Consider the following 21680-nt stretch of genomic DNA (forward strand, 5'->3'; position numbering starts at 1 on the left):
CATGGCTTTAGATTTGCTTCACATGTCATTTTACACATCTATTTGCACATGGAACACCCTTTTTGTTTGGGCTGTTTATCACCATTTTTCCAGGCTGGTATTTTATAGATCACACTTTGGGACACATGGGTGTAGTCAAACCCTTGGTTTTACAGATGAAAAAGTGGTGGGGCAGCGAACTTGGGTTACTCCACGGAAGGTCTCACCATTTGAAGATCACCAGTTCCTTTCCTTCTATTTCTCCCCCCTGTTCCCATGTCAACCCTATAACTTCCAGCTCTTTTGCCTGGTGGCCACTCCTGGCAGGGCTTGGATCCTGTTATCCCCTAGGGAGAGTGATGGGGGACCTTTTTGCTGACTCCTGGGCATAGATGGTGCAGCCTCAAGAAACCTGAGTTGTAGGGAGTTCAGGGAAGCTCAGGCTGCAGGCTTAAACTTGGACCTGCTGGTCTCTGAGTGACTGCTGAGTTGCGGGGAGTCTAGAAAGACACTTATGAAAGAGGATGGTTAGTAAGTTCATCTTCTCTCCCTGTTGTTCATTTTATCTTTTAAAAATGTTTGTTTGTTTGTTTATTTATTTATTTATTTATTTATTTATTTATTCTTGAGACAGAGAGAGACAGAGCATGAGCAGAAAAGGGGCAGAGAGAGAGACACAGCATCTGAAGCAGACTCCAGGCTCTGAGCTATCAGCACAGAGCCCAATGTGGGGCTTGAACTCACAAACTGTGAGATCATGACCTGAGCCAAAGTTGGATGCTTAACTGACTGAGCCATCCAAGTGCCCCATAAAATGTTTATTTATTTTTGAGGGAGAGAGAGAGAGAGAGAGAGAGAGAGAGAGAGGAGTGGGGGCAGAGAGACAAAGGGACAGAAGTTCTGAAGCAGGCTCCACACCTACAGCAGTGAGCTTGACATGGGGCTCGAACTCATGAGCTATGAGATCCTGACCTGAGCTGAAATCAGATGGTCAAGTGACTGAACCACCCAGATGTCCCCATCAGTTTAAGTGACAGTTACTCCTCCTCAGGAAATGTTTAGAAGTGTTACAATGAGGAAGTTTCATTAACCAATACATATGCACTACCTATGCAGCACTAGTAATTAACATCAGAAGACAGCACTGAGCACCTGATGCATCTGTTCCCACCATCAACCCTGACACTTGGTACTAGAGGGTTTCAGAAGGAGTCCCTCAGGATGGGCCACTTCACCATGCAGATTATTTTGAGCTGAAAGTAATTGGTGCCCAAAACACCAAGGAAGAAACTCTGACCTTCCCCCAACTATCTCTAAGAATTTAGATAGAGGACCTACTCCAGGAATGGAGCTATCATCACAATTACATTATCCAGAGGAAGTAAAAGGAGGAGTTTAGCAAAGTATCTTTGTTAAAATTCCTCTCCCTGTCCCATTGTTTCTGAGGGGCCCAGTACACATTTGTTTACCAAATAATTACCCTTTTTCACCTTCCAGTGAATTGCCTTCCTTCCCTTTGAAGTCCCAGACCCCTACCTCCTTCCCCTTAGTTCAGGATGACATATATATCTCATTTTGCCTGTCTTTGGAATCCCACGTTTATGTGGATCCCAGGACATACAAAATTAAATGTGATTTTTGTGGCCAATCTGTCTCATGTCAACTTGATCCTTAGACCAGCCAGAAGGACCTTGAAACATAGAAGAAAATTTTTTCCTCCTCAACACTACCATGGAGCCATGTCCACTTGAGGGATGAGAACATTGAAGCGAGAAAGGTCAAGCAAGTTGACTGAGGACCTAGGATCAGGAAAGGAGGATCCAGGGCCCAAACCCAAGACAATGACACTCTGCAGTCTGTGCTCCAGCCATGGTCATTAGGGGAAGGATGGGTTCACTCACAGTTATTTAATGGGGCCAATTTCTCTAAAACTGTGCCTTAGAAAACCATCACTTCAGCCAGTGTCCTCACAGCCAGGGCAACCTATCTTGAGGAACATTCCATGTTTACATTTGTTTCATGAAGCTGGTACTTTTGTGGGGAAAAGAAGGCTGGTCACTGGGCCCTCCTCTCCTGGGAGGCCCAGAAGCCCTCTGCACTGTCTATGCTGAGGACAGGCCAATGGGGCCAGAAGTGGACAGTCCCAGCCTCACACACGCAGACTGTAGTGGAGAACACAATGTCACACTGGTGAAAAGCAAGGCCTGGGTGGTGGTTATCTTTCCCCAGACAATTACAGTAATGCTGTTTGACTCTGAATGCTTGGTTACATTTCAAATTTATTTCCAATCATTTAGAACTGGATCGATGGGAGACAAAGGTGCCTTTTAGTGCTGGCACCTGCTGTTCCCCCCAAATGTCAAGGACTGACATTTGATGCCATTATCCCCAGTCAGCTTACAGATGACTCACTTCCTTGCTTCCCCAGCCCTCAGGCCCACCCACCCAGCAAGGACTTTCACACCATGCTGATGACAAACCACACTGACCAGGAGGACCTAGATTTTCTCCCTCTGGCAGAGCAAAGGTGGGCCTCCTGGGTGACCACTGCATCCCTGGGTGCCTGGGACAGGCTTCTCCTGGCTCAGTTTCTCCTTCTTTCTTTCCTGTTCCCAGGCCGGCACCCAGAGTTCTCAAGTCAGGTGCATATCTTGGGATGAGATGGGTGCTCTCATGGTCTGCCTGGTGGTCCAGGTAGCAGAGTGGGCTGTGGGGTGTATCTTTTCTTGTGAAGAAGGCATTGGGGGAGAGGGGACCTGGTGCCCCTCAGATAAAGTACTCCTTTCTGCTGCTGTCCCCACCTGCGTCCTGGAGGGAGAGGTCATCCTGCAGGGCTGCGTCTGCACTTTCAGCAAACTCCGTGCCCTTGGCCTCATTGGTGTGGTAGGTGCCCTTGTGCCCGTACAAGTAGCGTAGAGTGATGACAAGCAGGCAGATCAGGATGATGGCTATCGCGGTGATCACGCCTGCAGAGGGAACAAACGCATGGCTCTGTCTGGGGCAGGCGCCTGGGACTGGAGTCAGGACTCATAGGGCTTGTGCCAGGACAGACACTGCTACAGTCAGCACCAACCCCAGACAGGCTGGCTCATTCCTGCCCTTCTCCTTCCTGCCTGGCATGTGCTCACCCTTATCCGCACCCATCTGAGTTACTCTGATCTCCCTTCCTCTTTCCCCCTCCTTCCACTCAGACTCGTGCAGACTGAGGCTGGGATAGGATTCCAGCACTGACCCTTGCTCAGGGTCACTCAGTCTACTGAGGAAACAGACTTCTGTGCATACCCTGCAGAATCAACTACATGAGTTTACCTAAAACTGAGAGGTTTATGGCCTCAGGACTTGCAGTTTTAAATCCAGAACGATCTCAACTGAGAAGTTCCCCAGGGCGTGAGACTTGGTACTAAATCTAGGAAAGTGCCCCGAAGGCTGGGCCCTGGTGGCCGCCCCCCCCTTGTGCACTGTTAGGAGGAACAAGACAGGGCCATGGGAAGCACTTGGGACAGGTTGGGGGGAGTGTGGCTCACTGTTCATCACCCTACCTTAGCTCTGGCACGCTCTCTGGAGGTGAAGGCTGCATGGGTTTGCCAGAGGAGCAGGGGCAGCCAAGCAGAGGACTGGAGAGGGAGGGGGTTCTGCAGGACACCCAGTAAAGGCGTGGAGTGTCAACAGCAGTCAGCCCCTCATTTCTGTTTGGACTCAGGAGCGGTTGGGAGGTGAAGCTTGGAGGCTGGGCAGTAAGGGCCAGGTCACTCAGGGTCTCTGAGTGTCAGGGTCTGGGAGTGATGGGGTGAGGGGACACCAGTGAGTTTTAGATGGGCTTATGCAGCCTCACCCTCATTCAGGCATTTGCTCTGAAGCCTTGGGTGGATTCTCCCCTGGGCACTCCCTCTGATTCTCCTGCTTGGAAGCCCAGGACAGCTCACCTGCAATGATGGCGATGTTCACACCCAATGTCATGAAAATGTGGTCAGAGTCGACCATTTCTGTGAACAGAAGAGAAGAGCCTAAGTGGGGAGAGGAAATCTTCCCATGCTCAGCAGCGCATCTGCACCCCCCCCCCCCCCCCCCCCCCGCTCACAGGTGCACAGCACTGTGAATGGGCCGAGTGGACAGAGGGCAGTGTGTGTGTGGACAGGCTTCTGGCTCTGCCTGGCCACTGACCAGCCTGGAGAGGACGTGGGAACCACAGTGGAGGCTGACCTGGTTCCCGCGTCTCTGAGTGGGGTGAGGGGCGGACTCCTTGCATCGGGCAGGTGTTCGGTAGACACGTTAGGTAGGCTAGCTCAGTAGTGCGCATGAAGGTAGGCAGTCATGTGCCCGGTACCAGCAGCATCTGCCTTTGGGCCTCAGCTTTCTCACAATAATGGTAAAAACAGACCATTTGTGAAGTGTCCCCACACGTGGAGGGTCCAAACATGCCAGGTGTTGGTTCAGTTGCCTCTCACCCATCATATCATGTGGTCTTCCCAGCAGTCCCATGCGGTGGATGGTATTACTAGCCTATTTCACAGGTGGGACCCTGAGAGTGAGGGAGTAACGTGCCCAGGTCACACTGGCAGGACGGTCAGCCCACACTCCTGCATCTGGGGGGCAACTTTCTCCTTTCTCTGTTGAAGCTGCCCTCCCAGGAGGGCTCCTGTCTGGTGGCTCCTCCCCGAGTCCCCTCTGTGGTCTCCGATTGGCTCTCTTGTGGGAAGGGCTGCACTGGGGCACTCTCAGAGTTATTGACCGGTTGGTCTGGCCACAGGGCTAGCATCTCAATTGGAATAGGAAGCTGTACATCACCTCCAGCTGCTTCACAGAGTGTCTCCTCTCTCCTCTGGGAGATGAGTGAGGAGAAGGATTTATTAGACCACAGAAATCTCAGTGTTAACATGGAAATCTCATGTTCCCATTATAATGGCTACGCATATTAAAGCAGAGAAGGCTACTTCATAATAGTCCTTTCCGCTCAGATAATCACTTTAATTATAGTGGGATGAGGTCATTCTCCCCAGCTTCCAGACGCCTCTTTCTGAGAAGGGACTGGCCGTGGTGCGAGAAAGGAGAGTGTGGTGAGTAAAGGGAAGGCTCCAGGCTGGAGGCAGAGGAGGAGGAGAGCCCGCCTAGAGTTTGGAGGTGGTGAAGAGGGTAAAAGTGGTCCCTCAAGTCAGCAAAGAGACAGAGCAAGCACACAGCAGGAGTCAGGGCGGGGGAGGGAGGGGGAGGCAGGAGGAGAGCTCAGTTCAGCCTTCTAAGTGCTTCATAGTACTGAGAACTGAGGCAGGAGGGGCAGGAAGTGCAAGTGGCATCTGACTCTGAGATTCAGGGTGGACAACAACAGCCTGGATTTCAGCATGTAGCACATAGTATGTCCTCAATAACCATCTGCTGAATGATGACTGCATCCATAAATGCAGGCATATATGAGTGAATGGATTCAGATGCTGGCACTGCGGACCTTATTCAATCACCAAGAACTTCAGAGTTCAGGAAGAATAAAGAATGGCCCCCTCCTGAAGTTGGCACGGATGGCCATAGAAGTTCAAATACCTAGAATTGCCACTTGGGATTTTCCAGGTTGAAGACCAGCATTTCTTAGGCCAGTGTGTCCAACCCAGTCAGGGTTAGAAGGGATTGCTGGTTCTTCCTCTTTGAAAAACACCTAGCAACGGCTTAGCCTGTGACAGGTGCCATCCTCAGCATTTACCGGGCTTGGCCCCCATGGCCATCCCATTTGGTAGAAGTTACTATTATTCCCATCTTACAGATTTGGAATCTGAGTGCCAGAAAAGTGTTACTGTATTCCCTGGATCTTATAGCTGAAAGAGAGTCAGAGGTCAACCAAGTCAAGCCCAGGCTGCTCTGGGTCAGTGTGCTGAACCCTGCCTGGCACTGCCCAGTACTGCTTAAGTGCTAGATGAGGTATTTGGCTTGAACCACTTGGGGTGAATTTCTTAGCTTGTGTTTAGGGACCTTGCACCCAAACCTATATACTGGAACACTGGAAGCTCTCCCTGCAGGCCAGTGGGGTGGGAACAGGAGGGATCTAAGGTCTCTGAGGGGTCAACAGGGCTCCCTCTGAGCTCATGTGTGCCCGGGAGCAAGGTGGGCAGGCATGCCTCATCTCCATGCCCTACCCCTCTGGGTGTGTGGAACTGAATTTGCACAATGTGATTGATCCCAGGGAGGTGACACTTCAGCATGACCAGAACTGCTATAGAACTCAGAACTGGCACAGCAGAGGAAGCTCAGGCCTGTCTGGGAGGATGGAGATGGTGTGAGAAGTGGTCCTCAAAGCGTGGTCCTGGGACCAACAGCATTTCCTACGAGCCTGCTAGAAACGCAAATTGTTGGGCCCCATCTCAGACCTGCTGTATCAGAAACAAGGACCCAGATCTCACAATCTGTGGTGATAGGCCTCTAGGTGGTTCTGATGCATGCTCTGTGCTGAGAACTGTTGGTGTATGAGAAGGCTTCCCCGAGGGAAGTCGTTAGGATTGGCCTTTGAAGGATGAATAGGAGTTTGCTGCACAGACAGGAGCATAAGTGTTGTAGGCAGAGAGCTCAGCACCCATAACAATGCTCACCTCTCTGTAGCTCTCACTTTCCCTCTAAATGTCTGTTCACCATCCATGACACTGAGGCTTGTGAAGCTTACGTTTTCATCTCTTGCCTCTGGAGATGGAGTTAGAATGCTTATCGGCTATGCTCTCTTGTCCTGGGTCCCTGTCGCCGGTGGTGATGATAAGGGATATTTGGAAGAGTAGCTGGAACCAGCTCCATCCTGCCCAAGGAAGTTGATGGGCTAGTGTGCAAGCAGATAAGGACCCTGGAATAAAAGCTGCCCCCCCCCCCCAGCTGGGGTTGAAGGGTGAGTATGTGATTGGAGATGGCATCATTCTGAGTTCAGGACTTGGGGCAGAGGGATTTATGGGAAGCCTTAGGGAGTGCATTTATGGCAGAGGTAGGTGTTATTTATGGCTAGGTGGGGGTCCGAGATCAGAAAAAAAGTAACTGTGTAGCCCTCAGATTGGACAGGCACTGGAGACCTCAACCTTTTCACAGAGATCCCAGGTACCCTGTGGTTTTCTTTCTTGGCTCCCTTCAAGACTGCAATGCCCTCGCCAGAGAGAAAGCTCTACAAACCCCAGAACCACATTAGCCCTGCTCACAGTTCTATGCCCAGCATCGGGCTGTGTACCTGGCACCCAAGAACGGTTGTTGAATATTATTTGAAACCTGGCCTCTTTGGAGGAACTGAGAATCAAACTGCCCTTTGAGCTGTCCACATCATTGTGAAGACAAGCTTTGGGTTCAAGTCTTGGCTCGACCAGTTTCACAGTAGTGCATCCAGCAAAATATTTAACATTGACTGGCTTTAGTTTCTGTGTATGTAAAACAAGATTAACCATACCCACCCTGTGGTTGGGATTAGAAAAGATATGCATGATAATGATATTTTATGTATGTTGTGTAGACAAGACCTACGTGGCACATAGCTCAGAATAGGTATTTACTAAGTTGTCATCATTTTTTTTTTTTTAAAGAAAAGCAGACTGCCATGTGCAGCACCTCATTTGGGTGTATCTGCTCTTGGAAGCTTGATGAGCCTATGTTCTCCTACAAATGGACCTTGAGACCTTGTTTGGAGATTCTAGCAAGACACTGCAGCCACTCATATGCCCTTGACTGAAGAGCAGTCCTCCTCTATCGGGGAAGGTCATCGTCTTCAACAGAGTGTGCAGCTTTCGGAGGGATGCACAGGGAGCAGTGAGGGAGGAACGGGATGCCTGCCTAGCCAGGCAGTTTTGCTGAATCAACCCAGGCCATCAATGGGTTGCTGTCACAGAGGTGGCAGCCAGATGGTCCTCATATCCTGTCTCCACTCTTTTGATCTCATCCTCATTACTACTCTGGTTTGCACATAATTCAGTGCCAATCACCTAAGTGACCCACTCGCAAATGTTTGGAGTCCATGGAGAGGATGGGCACTGGTCATGGATTCCTAGGACGGGCCTGGTGGACAGTAAATCAACATCTAGGTGCTGAGTATCTCTGTGTTCCTGGGATCCCATCGGCACAGAGGAAGTTCCAGGAAACAGAGAATGAGTCTCTCTCTGGGAGATACGACTGTGACATAGAACTTATTTAAGGCAGGGTTTGTCAAACAGTAAATCCCAACCCACTGGTGGGTCCTAACTAGAGAGAGAGAAATAGAGAGGGGAGAGGAAGAGAGAGAGAGAGAGAGAGGAAGAGAGAGAGAGGGAGAGAGAGAGGAGAGCTCAGAAAGCATTAGGCTCTATCATTCAGCCAGGGTAAATACTGTTTGGTGGGGCTTTGGTTTCATTTGGGCACACACACCAAATGCATTCACCATACTGTTTGGAGGCCGTGACTTAGACCACAGCACCATAAAAGGGAAAAAAACAAATCCCTAGTCCTGCAGCATTGGGCTCAAGGGAGCCCAACTCTGAGCAGGCAGATGGCGAAGAAAACACAGCTTCACTCTGACAAAAGCTGACGTGGGCCAAGGTGGGAAGGTGGCCACGGGTGTGACAGCTCTGGGCTTCTGAACCCCAGTGTGGCCAGCCAGAGTCCTTGCCACAAGGCCAGGGCCTGGGCCATGAGCCAAGTGCAGGGATAACAGATGCTTCCTGTGAGCTGAACTGGTGGGTCTCTGTGGAGAGAGGAAAGGGAAGAGCTGTTACTGCCCTAAACTGTTCAGGGAAGTTGCCCTCCTGTGGGGGCAGGGGTGGGGTGGTGAGTGGGAGGAACATTCCCTCATGATGGGGATGAGGCCACGTGTCCTGGGGGTTTAGCCTCGAGAGGGTGTGGAGGAGGAAGGCCACTCGGCCGGCATAGGCACTGGGCACGGCACGGTCTCCACGGAAGTCCCCGCATTTCATCCTGCAGCAAGCCTGCAAAAGGGAACTTCCTTCCCTTTCTCTAAGTTACAGAAAATGACATGCGTGCCAAAGAGGTCAAATAATGGGGCGAAACTCACAGCCAACCAAGGGCAGAGCCTGTGTTCAATCAGAGGATTCTCCAGAACCAGAGTGTGCACCCTCCGAAGTGCTGGGAATGGTTTTCTCCTGTGCAGTCTGCAATCTGGCTGCAGCCAAAGGCTGTCGACCCTCCATACGGTTCACAGGGTGGCCGGCCGCCTGTCTTCTGGTCAAAGGCAGCAGGGCACACAGGAGCTGCCCCTCACTGAAGGTGATGTTCCCGGTTCTGGCTGGCAGCTTGGGCACGGCCAACAGGACACAGGACTTTAGCCGCAGCTGGACCCTGGGGGCTGGGGGCTGGGGGTGCTTCCCAGATGTTGACAGAGAGCAGAGGTCAGGTGCCGGCCCCAGGGACACAGGTCCAGAATCTCCCTTCTTTGGTGTTTTCTGATGAAGCTGTGCCAAGGGCAATCTTCTTCCCCTAGAGGTGTTATCTTCCCACCTCCCGCCCACCTCGGATGGTTTTCCTGGCGCCTCAAGGTTATGGAGGAAATGCCTGCTCCCTGCTTCTCTTGCCCAACTGGGGCAGAGGACTCTGGGAGAGTGAGTTCCTTCGAGTCAAGGGGGAGAATGCCTTCAGACTAGGCGGCCTACATGTTCCGGGAAGAGGAGATTGTTTCAGCTTTAAAACCATGAAGGGGAAGTCATAGAGTCCTTGGAGAGTTCCTCCCATGACAACCGTGTCAAGGACAGCAGTGCAGAGGCTGCCACACCACAGCCTACGGTTTGCCAAGTTCCGTGCCACTCACCCAGACTTCTATTTCAAGGAAACTATGGATCTGGTTAGAAGAGCTGCTCTCCCCTGGCCGTGACTTTGTGTGAGTCTGATTTGGGTTCAGGATGAGGCCAGCGACAGGGGGAGGGACAGGAAACTTTGTGGCTGCAGAAAGTTCTCCTTGGCTCCCACTGGGGTTTCTTCTTCCTGCACTAGATTCATGCCTCCAAGTCCTCATGCCAGTCAAGCAGAAAGCAGTTGACGGCTGAAGTTTATGAACTGCCTTTTTTTTTTGGTGAGAAACAGGTCAATCATATTTCCTTTTCTTGGATGGTTTGTTGTTATCACAGCCTGAAAGGTTGTAACACTGAAGCTACAACTGGGGAAGAGTTGGTCTCAGGATGGAAGTGTGACAAAGCAACAATTACATATTGTCTGTCCATGTCTCTCGCACGGCAGCCATGTTGGCTGTGTAGGTGGCATTCACCCAGCCCCAATGGCACGTGCCCACAGGGAGCTCAGGACTTGGTTGAGGACACGTGACACATTTATGTGAAAAGGGACTGCCGACACTGTCTCTGTCGTAAGGTGTCAAAACAAGCAATAAAGATATGCCTGGGGGTGTCACAGAGGGCACTCACCCATCAGACCCTGGGCTGCAGGACTCCCAGATTCTGTGACAGTGGTTTTGATTTTGCTCATGCTTTTATTTGTTCTTTCTTTCCTCAGCAAAATGTCTCTAGCACCTACTTTTACAGCAGCAAGCTCTCTACTTGAGTCCAGGCCCTTGCCTTTAGGGAGCTTGCTGTGTGACAGACTGAGAGAAATGCATCTGTGGATAAGTTCAGAAAGGGTAGTTTAAGGAAGGGCTTCCTGGAGGAGGAGACCCCCCCCCAAGACTGGCCTGCTCAGATGGTGGGATGGACAGGCCAGCAGGGGGACCTGCGTGCAGTGGTGAGAGAAGAGCACGGAAGGGAACTTCGCAGTGGAGTGGCCAGGACTTCTGTGTGGGCATAACTGCTGTGGTACCTGGTCATCGTATGTGAGACGTAGGGCCCTCTTCCTGTGCTTTTGCGGGAGGTAGAACTTCTCAGGCAAGTTAGCTCACCTCTTGGAGCTCCTTACCATTTCTGTAAAGTAGGGAGTGAAACCTGCTCCTGATAGGGTTAGTGGGGGTTGCCGGCAAGGTGTGGGGTCTCAATCTGAGTGTGCCTCGCGATTTCCTGGGGGCTTTGTGACACCACAGATCCCTGCACTCACCCCAGATTTTGACACCTAGTGTGGGCCCCAGAATCTGCATTTCTCAACATGTTCCCATGTGCTGTTGATGCCGCTGGCCCTGTGAGGACCCCTGAGCTCATGACGGTGAGACTGGCTTATAGGTCACGTGCCCAGTTCCAGTGCTATCACACAGCTCTTGTTTGCAAGGAGGTGATAGCAGGCTCCAGTAAATGAAAGTACGGAGGGTGGGTCGTACTTTCTTAGTGATGAAGACAAGAAGACACAGTCACAGCTGCCCAGGCCACAACTCTGAGCTTTGTGTGCTTTCTTTGAGGACCAGTGGATGTAGTTTGAGACCTGGTACAGTGGTTACTCTGCGGACTTGTCCCCTGCGCTGGCTCCTTTGCCTGCCCCCAGCGACTGGAGCTGGGAGACAGGACAGAAGGCCCTGTGCCAGCGTCTGGTAGGTGCACTGGCCTCCGATGAATGCCTGATCAGGAGACTGTAGTCTCTTTTGCCTCGTTCTTTGGAAACTCCAAAAGTCTCAGCTATCCCCTGAAAGGAAAAGTAACCTCTGCTGATTTCTTTCAGTATCCCTGGGCTCTGATGACACACCAGGGAAGCGCTTCTCCAAAGAAAGGTGTCTGGGGCACCAGAGTGGCAAAGGAAATGGGTGCTTGGGGACATTTTGGGGAGTCAAGAGGGGACAGTGTATCCCAATCAGCATTTGCTTGGTTTTCCAGCTCCAGTCAGCAGAAGTGACTGGAGCACAGAAGGCCCTAGATCCACCTATTTCCAGCCCCAGCTCTGTCCAGACTGGGGGAGAGTGAGGGTGCAGAAAGCCTCCACCTGCTGGGCTCGGGGTGGGGGCCTGCCCGCCTGCCTACACTGGCTGAGTCGGCCAGGTGCGAGAGTGAACAGGTGAGGGAGTGAGGTCCAGAGCAATGGGCCATCCCGCAGCATGACTGAACTCCCACTTAGACCACACAGGACCATCCTGGAGAGTGCAGTGGCCAGCACAGGGCAGCAGTGTGATTCTCACTGTTGGTAACACCATTGTCACCATTCTGACTGTTGTCAGCAATGCCAAAATGGCCTCCAAGTGTGATTTCCAAAAACGGCACCTTTAATTCTCTCATATGCTATTTGGCAAATGTGTCACCCTGAGCATCAAAAACCTCATTTCTAGCAATGGGCCCTAGAGACATAACCTGAAAAGGAAACAAAAATTCATGCTCAGAAATGTATACTGCAACTTGGTGTAAAATGGAAAATAAAAGAGAGAGAACCATCTAAATGTTCCACATTAGGGAATTGGTTATGTAAATTCCAATACACTTATGTGATAGAATAGTATGCAGTTATTGAAGTGATGTGTGGAAATTCTCAGTGACAGGAGGAAATGTTTACAGTGTGATTTAAAGGAAAAAAAAACCCAGGACCCTGTAAATATAAATTTTGTTAAATATTAAAAAAAATTCTTGGATAAAAGAATGAAAGGAAATAACATGTTGAGGTGGTGGCTTTTGGGTGGTGGGTGGGGGTTGGGGTGGTGTTGCTTTCTTCTAACATGTAGTTTCTGTACTTTCCAAATCATCTCCAACAAACATGTTACTTTTCAGGTCAAGAAATGGGAGTGGATCTTCAGAACTGGCTCTCGTCACAGAGTCTTCAAAGCCTCAGACTGGAAAGTCCATGAAGTTCCCCCTGAATCTCCCGCTATGGTCTCCCCCGCCCCACCCCAGTGCAACTATGGTTGCACTTTCCCGAATATCTGAGTCTTGTTCTCACATACCTTTTGCCTGACCTGGTCAGGGACAGCTCTGTGTAGACACTTTCCCTTCCAATAAAGAGGTGCATGCCGGGGACAAGTGCAAGTGCATTCGACACCCATAGCTCACCCTGCCTTTTCCCTGGGCTGCAGTTGTGGATGGGGGAGTTCCAGATGTGGCTTGAGTCCCAAAGTGCTCACAGACACCCTTGTTTCTGCAGATGGAAATGGAGCAAGCTCTGGCCCTCTCAGGAAATGGGTCAGAGCCTGGATTTTAGCAACCTGTGGCTGCTCGAGCCCAGGTTTTGCTTTTCTGGAGCTCCTTGAGTCATTGTGGGTGTCCTACTCAGCTGGGCTCCCAAGGATCCTCAGATTTGAGTATCTTCTTAAAGACCCTGGAAGGGTCCCTCTCACCTCCTGGACTGGTTAGAGCCCTCTGGACAGGATTCTCTGAAGGGAGGCCTCAGTTGTCCCTTTAATTTCAGTCTCAGGGGAAGGGACCTTATAATGGAAATGCACAGACTCAGTTTCCCCTCTTGGCCTCCTCTTTCCTGCATCTCTTCCTTTTTTCTTATCCTTGTGGCCATTGTCAGTCACTTCACACTCGTCCATATCTCTTGCTTCTTTTTCTCAAGCACAATGAATCTTCCATCAATGATTTTGCCCCTATACTTTTGCAGGCTGTGTCTATTCTCTTACTTATAAAGAAGTAGTAGAGTTTAGCATCTGGAATAACGACTTCTAGCTTGCCTTGCAGAGAGGTGCACTTAGCTGTGTGGGTGTCAGAGAGCTCAATCTGGAAAGATCTTTGTAGTCCCTGAAAGCCAAACATTAGAACCTCAGGATTGTTAGGACTGGGCCTCAAGGTCACAGAATGTCTTGTCTTTCAAAGTGCCTGCGGGGAGGGTGTTGGAGGAGTTAAAATCATCTATTGTGGGCATGCAGTGAGCATGTACTCATCAGTTGCTGGGATCACAGTAGCTATGGGTTGGAAATGACCTTGAATGCTCATTCCGGCTATGACTGTCTTGTTCTTCCATCACTCTACAGCCTCCTTGACCACAACGCTTACACTGTGTCCACAACTTCTTGGGGTTATCAACTCAGTCCTGGATTCCTCCTCTTTCCACCTGAGCTGGGTGGCTCCTTGGCCTCAGGACACAACCCTCCATCTGGCGTTTGTCTTGTGGCCTGATGTGTCCGGGAGAGTTTCATGAGCTGGCATGGGGCTGTCGCCACCACTTCCCATTGTTTTGGGTAGAAAATGAGATACATATGGGGTACGGCAATGCTTTGTTAGCAAGTTTACACATTCTCTCACCCTGTTAAGCACATGGGTATTCAAAGCAACCACTCATTCACAATGTAATTTTTATTCCGGTCTCCAGGTCATGGCTGCAGCAGGGAGGCCCTGAGTTGAGAAGGGACCTCGGGAGACGGAGGGTTCTGTGGTGCAGGAGAGGCAGGCAGGAAAAAGAATGGGGCCCTACAATGGGGACGCAGCTTATGTCCTTCCTGTGAGTTGTCAGAACAGGCTCTATGTGGCTGCTCTTAACCTGGGACTGCATTGTGGGCAGATTCTATAACTTTCCAGTCCCTTCTGGAAAAAAAACCAGTCAGAAACAAAAGTTAGGGTCTCACATCTATTTTAAAGCTCCTAAGTGAAATAAGCAAGTCATAGGAATACAGATGCTACATGATTCCACTTATGTGAGGAATCTGAAAGAGTCCAATTCATAGAATCCAAGCAGGGAATGGCGGGTGCCAGGGCCTGGGGGGAAATGGGGGCTTGCGGATCAGTGAGCACAGTTTCGGAACAGGAAGGCAGGATGCTCTAGAGATGTGTCCTCGGACATTGTGCCCATGGTCAGTTATAATGCATGGTACACTGGACCATTTGTTAAGGGAGTAGATCTCGTGGTAAGTGTTCATGCCACAGTGAGATAGGGGGCCTGGCCTGCTCTCCTTAATTCCTCTCTCCCCACCAGTTCTGAGCTCAGCCCCTCAGAGCTGCAGTGGGAAAGGGATGTGAGGCTAAGGGAAACCATTTTTCACCCTCATGGGTGACACTGGTTACTTGGTCTTGGTGGGGGGAGCCCTAGGCTGGGCAGGCTCTTTCTGAGGACAGAGTGATAGCCTCTGGGGAGAACTGAGGCAGGTGTGTCCACACTGCACTGCCCCTGACCCTGGGGGGCCTCAAGCTGACTGACCCTTCAGCAACTCCCTGTGCGGCCTGGACAGGGCTCTTGGGAGTGGGCTGCTTTGAAGATGGTTCACACCCAGCCCCTCTGGGCCTAGTCCTGCACAGGCGGGGGTGTCGAGGATGTGCTGCTGCTTCCAATGCTTCATGGACAGACGGACGGGGAGCTGGCTCCCCTGTGGCGCCAGCCCTGCTTGCTCTGGGGCTCTCTTGGGCCCTCCTCACTTGGCTCGAGGCAGAGAGAAGCTGAGCACCATGCAGACAGATGAGGATGATGTGGGATTCTCCCGCAACAGCCCTCAGGGATGCTCCGGGTGGCTATCTATCCACTCTGCGAGCATGGCTTGTGGGTAATCGTGCTTGCACCAGTGTGGACTCCACTCAGGCTATGCCTAGTGTGCATTTGGCATGTGAGTGTGCTTACTGCTCCCCATCCTCAGTTTTGAGTCTTCATGGCAATTCCTGCATTACATCACACACGCAGGTGCACAGGCACAGACACACATGTACACACACGCGCGTGCACACACACACACACACACACACACACACACACACAGCCTTCCGGGACCTGCAGCCTTGTCTGGCCCCTCCTTTGGCTGATGCAGCTGCTTCTCTGAGGCACAGGCTCTGGCACTGGTTGGCAGGTTGTCAGCTTCCCAGCTATGTGACTGTCCCAGCCCAAGGTCAAGTGCATTGATGATGAGCGAGAGCCATGTATGGGGAAGATAATTCTGTAAGGAGCAGTTGTGCCTCTCAGTGAGGTGTGAGGCTCAGAATGACAGTGCTCACCAAGGAAGTGGGCCAGTGAGACTCTCCCCAATCCTGATTTCAGGCAAGGGGACCTAGGGAGCGCCTGACGTCTCCAGCTTAGGACACAACAGAGGTTGGTGTTATAAAGCTTCTCTCTACAGCAACCCAGGGCATCTGGCTACATCTGAAGCTTTTCTGAAGAGGATGTCACCTTCTCCAGACTTGCCCAGACCTCCAGAGGTCTATTTGGCCTCTGTTTGCTCTCCCCTTCATGCCCTGAAGCCTGGACCACCCCTCTGGCCTCCACACCCTCTACTTCCCCTGGGATCCCGATTGCCTACTGATCCAGATTGCCCGAGTCTCTCTTTTTCTACTTGAAACCCTCCTTTCCTGATATGGATAATGATGCCATTGCCATCATTTTGTGGGCTCACTTTATAATTGCCTGTATTGTTCCAATTTCTCACCAAAGTCATTGAGGAGGGTGTTATAATGCCTATCACTTTAGAGTTGAGGAAACTGAGGCTCAGAGAGGTTGGGTCACTTGCCCGAGGTTACATAATGGGTAAGAGTGGGACTGAAACCCAGGTCTGTTGATTCCAAAACTCCTTCCAGAATCATCTGTCTAACAAAAGTCTCTGAGAAGCTACTGTGTTCCTGTTTTGGAGCCCAAGGATCCAACAGTGCACAGTACAGAGCCTTCTATTCTAGGGGAGGGAACAGTCAACAGCTCATAAAAAATGTGGACCCATGTTGTTAGGCCAGGTGGTGATAGATGCTATAAGACATAAAGAAAGGAGAAGAGAGGGAGTGATCAGGGAGGTCTCTCAGAAGAGGTGTTTTTGGGCTGTGGTAGAGACTGAATGAATGTTTGTGTCCTCCCAAAACTCCTAGGTTGAAAGCCCTCACTGGATGGTATTAGGATATGGGGCCTTTGGGCGGTGGAGCCCTCGGATTAGTGTCTTTAGAGAAAGACTCCAAGAGCTCCCTCACCCCTTCTGCCCTGTGAGGGCCCACAGAGAAGACAATCGTCTATGGACCAGGAAGCAGACTCTCATCAGATGCAGGTGCTGTCAGTGCCTTGCTCTTGGGTAAATGTTTGTCATTGAAGTCTACCAGTACTCTGTGGAAGCAGCCTGACTCATACAGGGTGAAGCAGGGACAGAAAGAGGCCTGCTCATTCTGAGTCTGAAAGAGGAGTGTTCCAGGAAGACATGGGCCAGTGTGAAGGCTGGGGCAGGCAGGCTGGGTGAGCTGCATGGTGAGCCAGAGACCGTGGGGCTAGAAGGTACAGCATTCAACCATAGAAAGAAGTGTGGCCTCCATCTGAGAGGCCAGGGAGGGTCCATCATAGGAGCCTTTTGGGTTGTGTCTATTTGAGAAGCATCTCCATGGCTGTTGTGCTGGGAGCCACTCTGGCCACGGTCCAGGCAAGTGCTTAGGCCTGCACAGTGGTGGCACTGGTGACGAGGAACAGAGGTATTTTGGACATGTCTGGAATTGAGGTTGACAGGAGTTGCTATTGAATTAGCTGTAGGGCAAGCAAAGATGTAGGGTGACCTCTACTATGCCCAGGGATCCCGTCAGATGTGCAGCACAGGTGCAGGGTAGGCCACTGGCACAGAGTCTAGGGCTCAGGGGACAGGTGAGGGCTGGAGCCCCAGCTGGCACCTCCAGCATCTCAAAGGCACAGACAGCCATGGGAAGGGACAAGAAAAGGAGCCGGGGGTCTTGCATAGGGCATCCCGGGGGGAAGCAGGCAGAGGGCCAGGAGGAAAGCAGGGAGCACCATGTCAGGAAGATCCCAGCCTTCCCTCTGCTGCTGCCCAGAGCTTCCTGTGCTCCAGGCCTCCATGTCTATACTAGCCCCATTTCCTCTCACTTTGCCCAAACTCTGCTAAGATCCTGCCCTCTCCCATGTATCACGGAATCTTCCCCCTCCACCAGATCACCTCTGGCAGCATGTCTGTTCCCGAACTTAGGAAAGGGACCCCCCTGCCCCCCACCATGGCCTGTCTCCCTCCTGCTCCTGGCCTCTTTCCTGTTCCCTTCACAGCAAAGCTCTGCAAAAGGCCTTCTCTACATACTTTTGGTGTTTCAAGTGCTTCTTTTTCTTTGTCTTCTGGTGACATAAACTGAAACAGAGCCTTCTACAGAATGTGGGAGGCTTGGAGAGAGTGGAGGCAGGGGGAGGCCTTGGCCAGAGAAAGGTGGTGGTTTGCTGGACAGCGCACTTGGGCTGTGGTTGTAGCGCTGAGGTGAGGCCGGTCAGTGTGAATGTGTGTGAGTGTGCAAGTGTGTGTGTGAGTTTCCAGCCATGGCCATGTTTGGGTGCAGGCATGCAGGAGGGAGGAGCTGGATGAATCTAGACTGAGCCAAGACAGAGAGAATAAAAAAGGCTAAGAGTGTATTCAACCAAATCCAGCTGGGTTACAGCAGGGAAAAACCAACTCAGAGGTCTTGTCCTCCTGGAGTGCACATTCTAGGGAAGAGATACAGATGATGCAAAGGAGAAATAATGAGGTGTGCAGTGTGCTAGATGGTGCTAAGAGGAAAAATGAACTAGAGAAAAGGATGGGGCTCTGGGTGGGAGCTGCAATTTTAAAAATGTGGCCGGGAGGGCGTCAGGAAGAAGGCGGCATATGGCTAAGGCCTGAGCCAGGTGATGGCGGGAAGATGTGGGTATCTGGGGAACAGTGTTGCACACAGAGGTGCAGCAAGTGCAAAGGCACTGAGGTGGGAACAGCTCTGCATATTTCAGGAACAGCCAGAAGGGTGGCCGTAGTGAAGTGAGTTGTAGAAGACAGTCAGAGCATGAATGGAGGCCAGATCACATAGGGCCTTTAGAGCACTGTGTGGGCGTCAGCTCTCACCCTGAGGTAGACGGGAGCCATGGGAGGATTCTGAGCAGAAGAGGGACACAAACTGACCGACATGTTGGTAGGATTATACTATGCAGGGGAAGGGACCCACGTGGGGCGGGGGGCGGGGGTGGCTGTGGTAAAACCCAGGGTAGAGAGGATGGTGGCTTGGACTCCAGCAGAAAAGGTGAGAGGTGGTGGGCTTGAATATACCTTCTAGGTGGTGCTGGCAGGAGTTGAGGACATACAACAAGGGACCACAATGGTGGGCTATGGAATCTGAGCTGTGAGAGGGAGGAGGTGAGGAAGGAAGGGAGGCAGCCAGGCCATGGAGGGGAGGTGTTCCTGGGCTGAGGAACTGAGGGAGGGGAGACGTGGAACGGACAGCAGCACGAGCTAGCAGTGCTGTGGGCCGTCGGGGGGCGAGGTGGCCAAAATGGAGACTGGGGTCCCTGGCACTGCCCCCATGGCAACGAGGGAGTGCAGGAGCAGGGTGCCAGAGGCAGGAGTTGAAGTAAGTCACCTGTGTGTGCACACGGTTCTAAGGATGGCGGTGGCGATGTGTGCGAGGGACGGCAGAGGTGCCCGTCTCACCCAGGAGGACAGGAGGTGTGCTTCGTGGAAGGAAGGAGCACTTGGGAAGGAAGGGTAACAGTGCCTGGGAAAGGCCTCTGTCTCTATCCTGAACCCAGCGCACAAGAGTGTGGGACAGAAACGCAGTGTCCTCGGGGAGCCAGGCTTCCTCCCCTGGGGAGGAGGTGAGGCTGTGCTCAAAGAGGTTGAAAGGTGAAGCTTGGTGATGCAGTCCGGGGCCCTGTGCGGGGAGCACTGAGCCACAGGGAGAGGGCCGGGGACCCTCACACAGAGTTATCTGTGTGTGCCTGTCACTTCCACTCAGCCGCTCTTCTCTTCCCTGTCATTCCATCCCCAGAAGGGACCCTCGGATGATTCAAGGGCTAAATCAGTGGCATCTGGGCCACAAGGGGCCTAAGAAGCTGAGTCGTCTGTCCCTCCCCTCTGACTGGCATTGGGGGCAGGCCAGCTGTGTCTGGCCGGATGCCTCGTGCTCCTTCTGCTGAAGATCCAGTCCAAGTTCCATTGCCTGACATTTCAGAACCTCTGGGTGCCTACAGCTCTTATTTCAGGGGCAAGTCTTCTAAATTTGCCTCTTCTTTTTTCTCATGTGCTGCTGGCCGCCTGGCTGGCAGGAGGCTCTGGAAGGCCAAGGTGCTGCACTATGCCACAGTGATTGCGGGCCTTTGCAGACTCCTCTCTGCCATCAAGTTTAGACCACGTCACCTCCGGGAAGCCTTCCCTGACTTCTGCAAATGGCTTGTGCGCTCCTTTCCTCTACCCCTGCAGAAGGCTGCAAACTTCCTCATAAATATTTTAGGCTTTACAGACCACATATGGTCTCTATTACATATTCTTCTTTATTTTATTGGTTGGTTGGTTTGTATGCTTTTTTTTAATACTTTAAAAATGTAAAAAACATCCTTAGCTGGTTGACTCTACCAAAGCAGGCCACAGGCTGGGTTTAGCCTGAAGGCTGCAGTTTGCGGAACAACTCGTTCAAATCGCCATTAAAATGCTTTGCAGTTGTCTGTCTCTGCACTGACTTTTAACTACTAGAGGGCAAGGACTGTATTTTATATACCTCCACATCTGACACAATGCTACATGAATGAATAACTGATGTTGCATAAAATATCCTCTGACGTGTCCCAGCTGACTCTTTTATCATTTTTCTGCACACCTGCCTCTCACATGTTAAATAAACAACCTCCCTAAGAGTCTCTAAGTCAGCCATTAAACAGTCCCTCCACAGATGCATACCAAGCTTTCAGTGATATTAATGGATGTCATTTATTAAGTCCCCGGTATGCAGCAGGCCAATGTAGAGTCCTATGGACACAAAAGTGAAGCCACCATACTGTGCGTGTGCATGTGTGTGCGTGCGTGCGTGCGTGCGTGTGTGTGTGCATGTACATGCATGTGCTCATGCATGTGACTTAGGTACAGATCACTGGGTCGCTGTGCAGCTCAGGGTCACGCTGACATGCCCTCCATGCTCCCTGCACTCTAGCTGGATCACGTGTGCTAATCCTTCCCACTTCTCTGGAGGACTTAATTCACTTAAAAAATCATATAATTGCATTTTCAGCATAATTAGGTACCTAATTACATGACTAAATGTCCTCGATCAGGCTGCATGTGTAAATAATGATGATTTAGTTAGCCGTGCTTTGTTATTGGCTTTCCAGAAGGCTCATCAGTTGGTGAACAGGATGTGGAGAATGTTTTTCTCCTTCCCTCCCCAGGTTTGACAGGCAGGAGTGGCAGGAGGGGAGCAGGGTGGAGAGGGGAATGGGAGCTGGGGGGATTCCTGTTGCCTGGGGATCTTGGTTCAAAGCCTCAGGTAGAGCCTGTCAAAGTACCCACATTCTAAAGCCAGACAAGGTCACTTCCCCCCCAGGACGTGCTAAGGGAAGCCAAAGTGATCCAGAGACAGCTGGACCTCCAGGTTATGGACCAGAAGGGTAGAGATGTGGTAAGGATTTTGGAAAGAAGGCAAGCCACAGGAGTAAGAGGCATGAGTAGTTCCTCCCCCATTCCCTGGAATATTTCTCCTCCTCCTAAGCCAGTGAGGGCACCCACACTGAGGGATGCTGCTTTCTTTCCACACTGGATGGAGGTGTGCTGATACTCACTGTTCTTCCATGTGCAATGGGACCATAAGAGAACCTGCCTCGGAGGGCAGCTATGAGGATGGCATGAGATGATGCATGTCGATGGCGAGGTATGATTTGCTACACGATACCTGTTAGCTAGTATTGTGAGTGATACTTCTGTGGTTTGTTTTTTAGGCTGGACCAGTGTTTGAAAGGGAAGGTTCATTTTGACATATATATATAGGAAGCGTAATCCTGGGGTGGTAATGAAGAAAAGGGCAAATGCATATCAATACGCCATCTATAGAAACCATCTTACAGCCCTTGACGGGGGCACTGTCATGTGGGTAGTGATGCCAGAGCTGTGGGTCCTGGCTTCTGAGTCCCACTGGCATGTGACCCTCTCTAACCCTCAGCTCACTTGCCAGAACAGAACGATGCACCTGCATGGCTCCAAGAGAGGCGGTCTCCAACACATGCAAGCTCTTCTCATAATCCCCATTTATTTGAGCATGGTTCCT

The 21680-nt window shown here is 51.4% G+C and overlaps 1 protein-coding gene across 2 annotated transcripts in view; it reads right to left on the reverse strand.

The window, feature by feature from the left end:
• Window positions 1-2632: 2632 nt before the first annotated feature.
• GYPC (glycophorin C (Gerbich blood group)) overlaps window positions 2633-21680 on the reverse strand; it is a 41985-nt gene continuing 22937 nt past the window's right edge. The window contains exons 1-3 of one of the 2 annotated variants that reach the window (XM_042954125.1): window positions 6549-6767; window positions 3903-3962; window positions 2633-2945 (exon numbers count right to left, since the gene is read on the reverse strand). In XM_042954125.1, coding sequence (XP_042810059.1) covers window positions 2746-2945; window positions 3903-3960 — 258 coding nt within the window. In that variant the 5' untranslated portion in view covers window positions 3961-3962; window positions 6549-6767 and the 3' untranslated portion in view covers window positions 2633-2745. Of the gene's footprint in view, window positions 2946-3902; window positions 3963-6548; window positions 6768-21680 lie in introns of those variants that run through there. The other variant, XM_042954124.1, reaches the window with a different exon arrangement.

This window comes from Panthera leo, chromosome C1 (genome assembly GCF_018350215.1).
Source record: "Panthera leo isolate Ple1 chromosome C1, P.leo_Ple1_pat1.1, whole genome shotgun sequence".
Classification (NCBI taxonomy): Eukaryota; Metazoa; Chordata; class Mammalia; order Carnivora; family Felidae; genus Panthera; species Panthera leo.